Source organism: Heteronotia binoei, chromosome 8 (assembly GCF_032191835.1).
Source record: "Heteronotia binoei isolate CCM8104 ecotype False Entrance Well chromosome 8, APGP_CSIRO_Hbin_v1, whole genome shotgun sequence".
Classification (NCBI taxonomy): Eukaryota; Metazoa; Chordata; class Lepidosauria; order Squamata; family Gekkonidae; genus Heteronotia; species Heteronotia binoei.
Window position 1 is genome coordinate 47,929,622 of NC_083230.1, and position 12,699 is coordinate 47,942,320.

At 39.4% G+C, this 12,699-nt stretch overlaps 1 protein-coding gene across 16 annotated transcripts in view; it reads right to left on the minus strand.

Moving 5' to 3' along the window:
• The window catches only part of GRIP1 (glutamate receptor interacting protein 1), a 596,626-nt gene that overhangs the window by 241,197 nt on the left and 342,730 nt on the right, over positions 1–12,699 (minus strand). Inside the window, exon 1 of one of the 16 annotated variants that reach the window (XM_060245025.1) lies at positions 9,584–10,011. The exons of the other annotated variants lie outside the window; for them this stretch is intronic. Coding sequence (XP_060101008.1) covers positions 9,584–9,638 — 55 coding nt within the window. The 5' untranslated portion in view covers positions 9,639–10,011. Of the gene's footprint in view, positions 1–9,583; positions 10,012–12,699 lie in introns of those variants that run through there. 16 annotated transcript variants of the gene reach the window in all.

Here is a 12,699-nt window from a genome sequence, read left to right on the forward strand (position 1 = left end):
AGGTGTCCATTGGGGTGCCACAGGGCTCAGTTTTGGGCCCAGTTCTTTTCAATATTTTTACCAATGATCTGGATGAGGGTGTGGAGGGGCTGCTCATTAAATTTGCAGGTGACACCAAATTGGGAGGAGCAGAGAATACACCAGAAGACAGTTAGAATTCAGTGAGATCTGAATGCACTGGAAAAGTGGGTGGAAGTAAACAAGATGCAGTTTAACAAGGATAAGTGCCAAGTTCTACATCTTGGTAACAAAAATTAGAAACACACATACTGAATGGGGGACACACTTCTTAGTAGCAGTGTGTGTGAACAAGATCTTGGGGGTATAGGTGGACCATAAGTTAAATATGAGCAGCCAGTGTGATACAGCAACAAAAAAGGCAAATGCCATCTTGGGGTGTATCAACAGAGGCATGACATCCAGATTGCAAGATATCATAGTTCTGTTGTACACTGCCTTGGTCAAGCCACACCTGGAGTATTATGTGCAGTTCTGAAGGCCTCACTTCAAGAAGGAAGTGGACAGAATGGAGTGGGTGCAGAAGAGAGTGACAAGGATGATCAAGGCCTGGAGACCAAGCCCTGTGAGGAAAGGTTAAGGGACTTGGGAATGTTCAGTCTGGAGAAGAGGTTGAGGGGGAACATGATTACTCTCTATAAGTATTTGAAGGGTTGTCACTTAGAGGAAGGCAGGGAACTGTTCCTGTTGGCAGCAGAGGAGAGACTCTTAATAATGAGTTTAAATTAAGGGTGGGAAGGTATCAACTGGATATTAGGAAAAACTTTTTTACAGAGTTGTTCAACAGTGAAATCAGCTAACTGGGGAGGTGGTAAGCTCGCCCTCACCGGCAGTCTTTAAGCAGCGGCTTGACAAACACTTGTAGGCTGATCCTGCATTGACTAGATGGCCTGTATGGCCCCTTCCAACTAGATTCCAAATTAGTTACTTTTTTGTGTATATAGCACCTTTAGGAGATGAGCTATCACCCTTGTAAGTAAATAAGGTACATGCATTCACCCAGTCTCAGCAGCCAAGCTGTCTCTTGCTCATTGTTTCCTCTCTTCCCCGATCCTACCTCTGAGGACCTCAAGGAGGCACACTGAACTCCCCCCTCCACTGCCCCATCTCCATCACCAACAACAACCCTGTGAGGGGGGCCAGGCTGAGCAACTAGCCCTGGGTGACCCAGATGACAGGGTCCTGGTTCAGGAAGGGGGGTTCTGAACCAGAGTCTCCCAGATCCCCCTACCTCAGTTCTCAACCCTCCTGCATTTCTTACAGAAACAGTGGGGCTGATGGGAAGGCCTGAAGGAGAGTCTGTTTCTGAAATCTCTAGGGGGTGCTTTTTGCCCTCCTGTGATCCGTTTTCCCTCACAGACTAAGAACAGGTGGAGAGAGAAGGGGGAGGTTACCTTCCACTACCTGCCTCAACATTCACTCTGTCACTCTGTTCTGCAATTGTTCAAACTGGTACCCCCTGTTCCCTTCACACCTCCACTCACTTCCAAAGCTGGACAGTATTTTGCCTCAGAACAGCATGCACAAGCCAGCTCAGTTGTGGCATGGAGCAGCCAAGCCCAGCAGAGCAAAGAGACACAGAAAACTCCTCTGAGGAAGAGACAGCCAGCAGACCTGACCCCAACCCACAACCAGCAGCAGAGGTGCTGCAGAAGAAGGCAACCTCCGAGGGGCCAAACATAGATCTTCAGCTAGGTACCAGTGCACTGGCCCTGAGCTGGCAACAGAGAGTCGGTTTATTGATTTTAGCCCAGTTTTCCAGACTGTCAAGGTCATCCTGTATCCTGCTTCTGTCTTCTTCTGTGTTTGCAAATTTAATAAGCATTCCCTCTATTCCTTCATCCAAATCATTGATAAAGATGTTGAACAAAACAGGTCCCAGGACAGATCCTTGAGGCACTCCACTTGTCACTCCTCTTCAAGAGGATGAGGAACCATTCACAAGCACTTCTTAACTTATTAGTTTTAATCAGACTACTAAAATATATAAGAAGCTAGACACCTTTTGGACAACTGCAAAAATCTATCACATATGCATAAAATTTTGCAGCAAAAAGAATGATAGGGCTGCTATTATCTTTTAATAAAAGCGGTAATGTCTCCACATGATCTATATTTTGGAGCAAAGAATTAAAAGATTTCTAGGCTCAGAAAAATGATTGCATTCAAAGTTCATGTGATACAGGGTGTTTCTACTACCTGCACCACAGCTGCATGCTCTATAAGAGTATGATATATTAAGATACCTTCCTTGCAAAACTCTAGATGGTAGGGCATTAAGGCGTGCCACCATAAAGGCACAACTATAGTGAGGAATAGTCAAATCGGGGAGCTCTCCAGGTGGAAGAATACTAACAAATTTAGTAGAACAAACACATTATGCTCTGCAGATTGTATTGTTTTAACTGTACTTGATGTTTCTTGATCATTCTTATGGTTTTCTGTCTGGTAACCAAATAAAGGGAATCCAAGGAAAAATTGAAGAACTGTAGTTGTTGCTTGACAAGTTAATCCCAGTGAGAAACATAAGAGTGCTCTCTGACTAAGCCATGGTAGCCCTCTTGGATGTCAGAGTGTAAAATTTTAAAGGAAAAAGCCTTCAACCATGCCCAAACTTCAAGAGATGGTTGACCCAATTCAGCTTGGAGGGCTACCACCACTACACAATTTGGAATTCTGCTGATAGAATGCAGGAATTCAGGAAGAATTGAGTTGAAGCACTCCCTTATTTTGTCATTCCATATACCAGCCCCATACAAACTTTGTGCAGCCACCTTGGCATTAAACAGGTTAGGGCCATAGCGGGGGGTGGGGGGAAAGCACAGGGGAGGTGCCCCTATAGAATCTGCAGCACCTCCACCCCATCTTCCCTAATCTTTCCCTTTCAGTGAAAGGAAGGCTGGGGAAGATTGGGTGGGGGTGCTGCAGATTCTATAGAGGGCATCACCCCTGTGCCCCCCCACCCGCTGGCTACAGCCCTGAAACAGTTTGATGGTGGATGGGATATACTGAGCCCCAGATGAATAAAAGAAATTACAGATAATATTTGATGTTGCTGTACCCAACCTTTTAACATGAGCAGCAGAAAAAAATTATGCACATGTAGAAATAAGGTATTAGTATATGTAATACCATTCAGAATACAAAGTTTGCCTGTTTACATTACATATATTGTGCATATTTTCAGTGGCTCCCTAGACAAAGCTCCCTATAAACCATGCACACTAGAAACTTGCAGAAACTGATCTTTCCCTGCCTCCCCCTTCCTTCAGCAGCCCCCTAGACTGGCAAAAAGCCAATGTAGAGGTCTGGAGACCCCTGTGGGCCAGAAGCTATGAGGCAAAAGGGGCTACAGTGAGGAGGAATCAGGCAAAATCACCCCTATATCCTCCTGCTGATGCAACAAGCTTTCTGTCAGCACAAGAGGTAAGAGGGGCAATTTCCCCTCTCCCTGCCCACTCTTGGTGCCTTTTCCTCATAACATTATATCCACAAAGCTCTCCAACACTTACCAATGGCTTTCAGCTATCTTAAGGGGCTGCTTGGAGAATGGAAATACTGGAAACTATTGCTACCACAATCTCTGTCTAGACCGTTAGAGCCAACCTGCAGAAATAAAAGAGGCCAACACACATGATACAGAAGAAAATTAAGCATCTGCTACAGGTCATAGTAGATAATCCCTTCAGATTCTTGAGCCAGTATTCTTCTTTCACATGCACACTAATTTCACGGTTGGGAATAAGCAGTTTAAAATCATTCAGTATGATCTGGCAGTCTCTTGTTGCCGTATTACAATATGGTAAATGTTCCCATTTCTAAAATAAATGACTTCACATTTAAGTATATATTTCTCATAGTAATAACAATAGCATCTTCAATATATTATCACTTGGATTCCTTATAGCACATAGATCTAGTGTGCTAAGATCCAGCTAGGAAAAGATGTTAGTGTCTATATCAGTTCTAGATCAACATCAAAACTTAGGAGACTTTAATGTCAGAAATTAATCTAATTTACTGATATTTCAGTAACGGTGCATGTAATAATCAGTAGTGAATGAACTGTAATCTACAGTCATTTGAAAAGCTAGTTTCCAGTTGCTATTTCATACTTGCATTTTCTCACAGATTTAATAAAAATCAGTGTTAAAGCACCACATAGAAAAAGTACCTTAATCATTATTCCTGGAACAGCTATTTTCTCACTCTAGCACATTTATTTTATACTGTGAATTTCAATTCAAAAATTAAAATATCCTCTACCGCATTATAGATATTCAGCTCCTCTGCAGTTTTACAAGCTTTGGAGAGTATCTACCGTATTTTTCGCTCCATAAGACGCACCTGAGCATAAGACGCACCTAGTTTTTAGAGCTGTTTGTGTGAATTTAGAGGCATTTGTGTGAATTTTTTGCAGTATTCGCTCCTTAAGACGCACACACTTTTCCCTCCACTTTTTTTGGGGGGAAAAGTGAGTCTTATGGTGCAAAAAATACGGTAATTTTGAGAAATTGTTTCAATCACAAAATTAATTTACCTTCTTAAAAACTTGGGCTGTAACCAATAAAACATTTATTCTTGCATAATGGTGTTAGCTTCAGTACATATGGCAACTGATCTAGATCATATAGTTTGTGTGCTACATCAAATATTCAGGGGCTGTTATCCTGATACACCAAGTGTCATATGCACATACAAATAATTTACTGTTTCATCACTGCTTCTTCAGGACACTGGTCTTGCATTGTGGTAGATGTGGAATATCTCCTGACTTTTAAAAATTACTGAAGGTGCAGTGGGAAAGGTGTTTTGAGTTTGACCAGAGCACAAGTGCTAAGGGGGGGAATAGTTAAGTAGCAACCCCCACCTATTTTTCTGACTGTAGGGAGAAATATATAGCACCCCCCTAAAAGAAAGCTGCTTTGGGATTGTGATTTTATTTGGATTAGGAAAATTAACAGAGGGGGAAAGATTAGGTAACCCTTCTTTCCTGTGTTACTGTTCTGATCAAACTCAGAACCCTCCATAGGTTGATTTAATTTTAGGGTGTTATTGGTTGTAAAGTTTTTAAAAAGTCAATGCATCTATCATCTCCTATATTTTCACCTCAATTGAGAAAGAAAATCTAATTATCAGGATACTTATTAATTAAATAATTCATTTGAAAAAACATTTATATCTTGTGACTTACAAAGCTATTTTTAAAAACTACAATTTAAAACATACAAAATAAAATCCATAGTCATCCCCTTGCCCAAAAGATGCCTGTAGACTATTCACTGAAAGCTCCAGAAAAGCAGATAGCCTTGCAGCATCTTCTGAAAATTTCTCAAGACTGTACTACTTGCAGTCTACCACAGATTGTTGCTGACTGCCTTGGGCCATTCACAGAACTCCTATGCTTGTAAAAAAATAATAATAAACTGGGCACTCCCTGCATCCACACATATTATAAAACAACTTTTCTTTGCTTTCATGATCACTCATCCCATGATAAAGAAGGTGAATCAAATGCTTCTCTCAATTTTGACCAAGAGTTGTTGACTTCAGATTCGTTACGAAAAAATTAATGAAGTGAAGCAAAGATATTCTTGCTTCAAACACACCAAATAATTACAACAAATCTTAGTGGACAGATCCATGAAGGACCATAGTACAAAGTTTTGCTAAGATATGAAATTCCAAATGAACTAAAAAGTGCTGCAAACCAAGAATTTCTACTTACTTTGTCAACTTTTAAAACAAAGTTGGAGTCCAGTAGCACTTTTAAGATCAACAAAGTTTTATTGAGAATTGCTTCAGACCAACACAGCTGCCCACCTGGAACTTTCATCAACTTGTGTGTTGTTCACAGGTGAATAGCAAGATAAACAATGAATGTTTCACCTACCTCTCTTTCCTACCTGAACATTTTGCCTTGGCATTTGATCCTTATCAAATAGAGCAGACATTGTCATTAAGTAATTAGATCAACACGGAAGAAACATTTCCCTATACCTCTCCTTTCAAAGTATAAATGCTACAGTGCTCCCACGTCTGTGTGGAATCCTTAATAGCAATAAAATATAGAATTTTTGTGAGACTCACCATTTCAAATAAACTTTAATATCCAAGTCATCTTCCCAGACTCATTGAAAAAGGATGTATATGTTTGGCTAATATTCCCAGTTATGCTATAATACAATAAACTTTCTATGCTGACTTGAGACAGAAGTGGCCCACATCCATTATTTTTTTAGTACATTCCTTCTAAATGGAACCACTCACAGGGAGAAAAGTACTACATTAAACCCTCACATTAATGCCTACAGTATTGTGGTCAAATAGCCAAAGAACAAGGTTAGGAGGTTAGAATGAGTCAGCAGTAGCTTGTATAGTGCAAATAATTTTGTAACCTGCTCTTTTGAGAGACTTTCCAATCTTGATTCCATGGCCAGAATTCAACAGGCTGAGAGGTCTATGCCCTGCTTAGTAAGGGGAAGGATTTGTGCTAAAGGACTAGGTGCTGCTTTCTGCAGAAAGGGTGTATGTTGAATAAAAATATGTGGAAATCTGCGATGGTATTTAATATGCCAACTATGTGCATAAGTATAAGATCCTAAAACAATTAAAATATTTTTAAAAGTATTGCTGAAGTGTTACTAAACAAAATATTTCTTCTTGTAAAGTAACTACTCAGATCACTATAAAGTGAAAATGAGCCTGCTGTTGGATCCAGAACTCAGAATAGTTCCTCAGAATTACTGGAAATCTAACTTTATTTTTTAAATCAGGTTTCTAGCACACATTACTAGAAGTAGCACTGCTTCATTTGGGAATATGAGAGCTTAATTTGTTACCAGTATTTTTCAAGAAGCAGACTTTCCACTAAAGAAAAAATATTCAAACTACAGTGCCAGGGTGTGTATAATGCTAAAACCACTGACCCAGGGGTAACTGCTACTCACAATGGTAAGAAGATTATGCTAATGTTGAAAAATTATATACAATCAACCCAAATGGAATTACAACAGTGAAATTACCTGTACCTCACCAGCTCATTACACATTTCTGATGCAGCCCTCACAGTTGTCCATTCCCACTACAGAGAAACATTTTTATATTATGCAAAAATGCTGTCTATGAACTTATTGCACCAAGATGCAACTTTTTTTATATATAGCTTCTCCCATCCTCCAGTACTGTCTTGAAACAGGTGAAATTCCTGGAGATTTAGGATACTGCCTGGAAAGGGTGAAGTTTGGTCAAGAAACTCAGCAGGGATGTCATGCCATTTTGTCCAGGGAAATTTATCTCTGTAATCTGTAGAACTGTTTTAATTCCAGGAGATCTACAGGCCCCAACTGGACCTTAGCAAGCCTGATCATGGAAGGTCTTGTAGATAAAATGCTATGATTCATGGGCAGCTGCAGGCAAGGAAGGGAAAAGATGTAATATGGTCCCTCCTTGCTCTTCCATTTGTAGAGTTTCTGCAGCTGCAAAAGTTTTCATTGATGGAACTACTGAATCCAACTCAGCTTGTCTTTGTGCAGCCTGTACACAGGGAAAAAGCTGCTACTGACCCAACTTTGGGTCTAATGTTTCCTTTTGGATAACTGAAGCATGTTCTATTGGAGAAAGAGTACTTCTTCCAGTGGAAACTCTTTTCACTTCTCAGAAGGGAGCTATGCATCAAACCCCTGGTCTTCATAAAAAGACATTAAAAAGTCACTATCATACTATTTGATTTAAAAAAAAAAATTCTAAACAGGTTGTTGGGGGAGGTTGCAACTTAAAAAAGAGACAGAACAATAAAAGTTAAGGTATGGTCAACATGTAATTAACTACCTATTTTAGTAAAGTAGTAAAGAGCATGTCAATATCACACTTTTCAGGCACTTATTAGGAGGCAACTGTTCAAAGCAAGAAATAGGCAACTTTTCTCAGTGATTTCATTAAGCGGTTCTCGTTGGGTGGTGTTTTGATGAGTGAAGAAAAAAGAAAATAATGTGGAAGACTGGTCCTAAGGAGACTGTACTGAATTACACAATATTAATAGCAGGTGAGATTATTGAAACACTCAGGCAAAGGTGACTTCAAATAATATTAAGAAGAAACAAGATGTTAACTGAATGGAAATAAAACTAGTTTCCATGTACTGAAAAACCAAAGCCAGACTGTTCCAGATTTGAGAGGTTCATGATAATATTTTATGACCACTAGCCACTCATGTGGCACTTTCACGCACAGTAAATAACACACCTGCAATCCTCTTTCAATGCACTTTGCAACTGGATTTTACTATGTGAAATGGCAAGATCCACTTGCAAACAAAAATCCACTTGTAAATGGTCACTGGATTGAAACTGCATTATTCAGCATGTGTGAAAGCGCCCCATGGTGTAGTATCAAGCAACTGAGTTACAATTGCTCTCTCTCTGGCAACTACTTTTTCTTTCCCACTTACTGTTACAGGATCTTCCCTCACACCATCTGCCTCCATGTTTCAGCAACATGAAATATTGATTATGAGCTGTGTAACTGATTTCTGAAAGGAAACTAATTTTTCAAACTAAGATGTTCCTGACAAGTTCATTAACGTTGTTTGCAAGTCCACTACCATTTAGCATAGTAATAACCGTTTGCTGCTTTTTCCTAGGGCTTTCATATTTCAGTGCTACAAACTACATGCCTTTCTTTGCTTTCAGGCACTGACTGTAAGTAGAAGACTAAATGTTATTTTTTCCACCAATGGTATCCTAACAGTCCCAATGCTGTCTTTAACTCAAGATATTACAAATGTTTGTTATATCATGTTCATTGCTTAAAGTTTTAATATTAACTGATTTTGTAATACACATAAGACAGCGCTATCTTCATGAAGGATTCAAAGCAGCTGCTTTACATTTCTACAGTAAGATTAATTTTTTTAAAGTTTTAAAGCATAATAGCAATGTTCTGCCTCAGCATTACAAAATAAGCTTAATAACATCATTATCAAGCCAATCAAGTGCTTCTAAGAATCTATATTTCATTTAAAAAATTAATAATAGCAGTAAAAATCTGGGCTCTGAAGCTATCAGACATTTTCAATGTTTGGAGAAAAGATCTTTACAATCTCTCAAGGATGTAATCTCTTAACAATGTGAATAAAGCCACTCTTAGTTGAGAATTTTCCTATAGGCATCTTCTACCAATATATAGCACAGAATGACACAAGCAAGACCTCTCCTGACCAGTTAACAGGAATACAAACCAATAATATCCCATAATAACTTCAGCACTTTACTTGAAAACACATTCTCCTTTAAGCAATGAAACCATCCAAAAAGCACAAAGCAATACCGCTCTGCAATGTGAACACAGCATGGGGCATTCGAGGCTTTTAGTATCTACCTGTATATCTGTCTCCCCCCGCCCACATTCACATATATAAACATATATACACATATTCACAGAGTTCTTTTGTTACCTGACAATAAATTGTTAAAAAGGCAGTTATATTTGGATGTAAAACCATTAGGTTATGTTTATGGAATGCTGCAATACAGCTGCTGAATGAACAATAAGAAAAGCAACATACCTTTAGTAAGTCTCCTCAGAATTTGACAACGGCATTTAAAAGAGACAGCTATCATTCTTGCTTACTGCCTTCAGCAGCAAAGTATACTCAAGGCTCTGCTTTGGTGGATGCAGCAGAAGCATATGAATTCCTCGCGCACATACCAGAAGAAAGGTAGTCCCAGTGGGGAGTGACAAAGCTTAATTCCTCTTGGCTGATGCAGAGATCAGCTCCATGTCATCTGGCAAAGCTGTGTCATTCAGTACTACTACTTCTGCCGCCACCCCTTGCAGCATCAAATCAATAGCTTTGAAAAAGCAATATTTCTTTTAACAGCAGCAAAACATCAAATAGCATAAGATTCTGGCAAAGGTTTTAAATGGAGCTTGCTACAGTCTCCCAGGCTTCTGCACTGTGCTGCGAGCTCCAGTTTCTGTTCTAGGCAAAGGGCCATGCATTTCAGCACAATCAGAGGATTTTCCCCTCCCCCTCCCCAAATCCTTTGGATATTTAACTCTCTCTTAGTGTTGCCCACTGAACAATAACAAAGGAAAACACATAATCCTTCTTCAACAGGAATAGCAAATTCTTAAATTGTTCTGCAGTTTAAAATATGGATTTCAATATGAAAGGATTCACTGATCTTCCCAGAGAGTGAGGGGGTGGGGAGATGAAAGAGAGAAACCCACATGCCATGCAGTAGGGGAATAGGAAGAAATGGAGCTTTCTACGTAGGGGCAATCATGAAGCATAATGATGATACACAGAAGACACTCAGCAAGTTAGGATGTTTGCAAGAAGGAGAATGAAACAAGCTCTCACCATATCTACACCCTTTTGTTGTTCAAAAGAAGCAACCAAATCTTACCAGATTCAAACACACAGCTCCATATTACTTGTTTATTTGCATATTTTATCTATACAAAGCAAATTAACTTGGTATTTACATGGCATTCACAAAGTAATGAGGTTAGACTTAGCACTGACAGGTTAACAAAGGCTTTTCTTGTTGGAAGGATCCTGTTCTAAAACTTTAAAGGTTGGCCAGAGATCCCCTTTATGGTCTGCAGGGGACTACATAGGCACAGCAGAGCTTTTCAAACCTCTCCCCCCCCTTGCAATTTATAAAGATGTGCGACTTACTAGGTTATGGGAGGTTACTATTTTAAAGTCCATCTAAATTTTTTTTAAAAAAAACAGGTAAAACAAAATGTACTCTGCAAGCTAAAGCTGATTTTTTACAAATATATTACATCGTTGTAAAAGGTATTTAGTGCTTTGGAGAGTTTGCAAAGGAGGAAAATAGCGCCAAAGTTGTGCAACTGCTACCAAGTGCTCCATTCTACATGTTGTTAACATACTACATACCAATTTGCGTTTTCAGATTATCTTAGTAATTATGGGACTTGGCTGCTTATGGCTTTTGCGCTTATAACCCAAATACTGAATAATGCTAAATAAGAAGGCAGTGCAGGTGCTGGAGCAAAAATAGTATATTGTTGTGCAGTTTCTAGGGGCTATTGCACCTGTGTGGTTCCCTGTGGGCGAGAGAGCACTGGATACTGATGGCATATCTGTATATTTGCTTTATTTACAAATAGTGGACTGTGGACAGGGGGTTGGACTGGGATTTGGCCCCAGGTTCAAATTCTGACTCTGCCATGGAAATGTACAAGATGACCTTGGGCTGCTCCAAGCTGAACCTACTTCCCATGATTGTTGTGTAATAAAATGAAGTGGAAGGGAATGATGTAAGCCATTTCTGGTCTTAACGCTTTCATTCCCCAAGCAAGGGTGGCAGATCACCTGATTTTGGGGGCTTCTGCCCACTGATGGCCAGTTGGCTGGCAGGGAAAACCCCACCCACAAACAGTTAATAAGTAAACACATACAGGTAGAGGTACAGAGACACTCCTACAGAGCAGCAGATCTGCTACATTACATAAGATTCTCAGACAGAATGAGAAAGAACTCCTGCCACCAAAGTATTTCAGCCAATTCCAGCAGCTACACTTTGTCTACTCTCTTCACATTTCCCAGTCTCTGAGGGCTGCCTATTAGAGTCATTGATGTCCACTGAGAAGTGCATATACATTATTTTATTTACTGTATTTATAGTCTTTTTCACTGAGACTGAAGGTGTATTATGCAATATAGGTTGATGAAGTCAATACAATGAGACTTCTAATAAGCAATGTACTAGGACTAGAGTTACAGAAATCTGAAAAGCATAGAATATTAGATATAATATAGAATGCAGATACAATGCAGAAAGGTAACATTACATTAGAAAATAATGCAGTGTAGCAAGATAATAGATACTGAAAAGAGATAATATATCCTATACATGGTGGTATAATCCGTATCCCTTTCCTTTTATAGAGTGCTTCCTGAGCCTAAAGATTCCTAAAATTATAGCATAGCCGGATTACCTTTCTTCCTGAACAGGTCTTCTTTACATGGTTTGGGGAATGTCAGAAATCTGGGAGCCTTTCAGAGCAAATCAGGCAGGCCATTCCTCAAGGGGGGGCACAACAGACAATGCAAAGTCTCTGATTTCCTCAAAGCATGCCATTGTAGCCTAAACCTACAAGATGAAGCCATTTACAAATTCCAAGCTGGAAATAATAATGGGGGTCACACTATAAAACTGAATTTAAAGTAATAAACAAACAAACTGTCCCGTATTTGGGAGGCAGACTCCCTCATTCTGCACCACATTTTCTAAAATGTCTTCAGCTGAACCCATTTCAATGAGATTATGAAGGCTTGAGTGAATGACAGTTGCCTGGTACCAATGAAAAATAAATAGGCACAGCCAGGACTTTTTTTTTTGCAGAAAAAACCCAGCAGGCTTCAGCATACAGGATCAAGTGAAGAATAGTCTGTCACCAAGATTCTCTCCTTTAGCCTCAGTTATCAGTGATATGATTGATGAGATAAGTCTAGAACTTGCCCTCTTAAGATAATGGGAAATTGTAGGTTACAGTTCTTATAGAGAGCTGATACTTAATAATCAAGTGATCAAGTAATACAAGGAATTAAAAATGACCACAAATCCTGGCATTTCAGAATTCAAGTACCTTCAAATTAGAACCTACCTCCACAAGATGTTACAGAAAAATGTCCTTAGATCA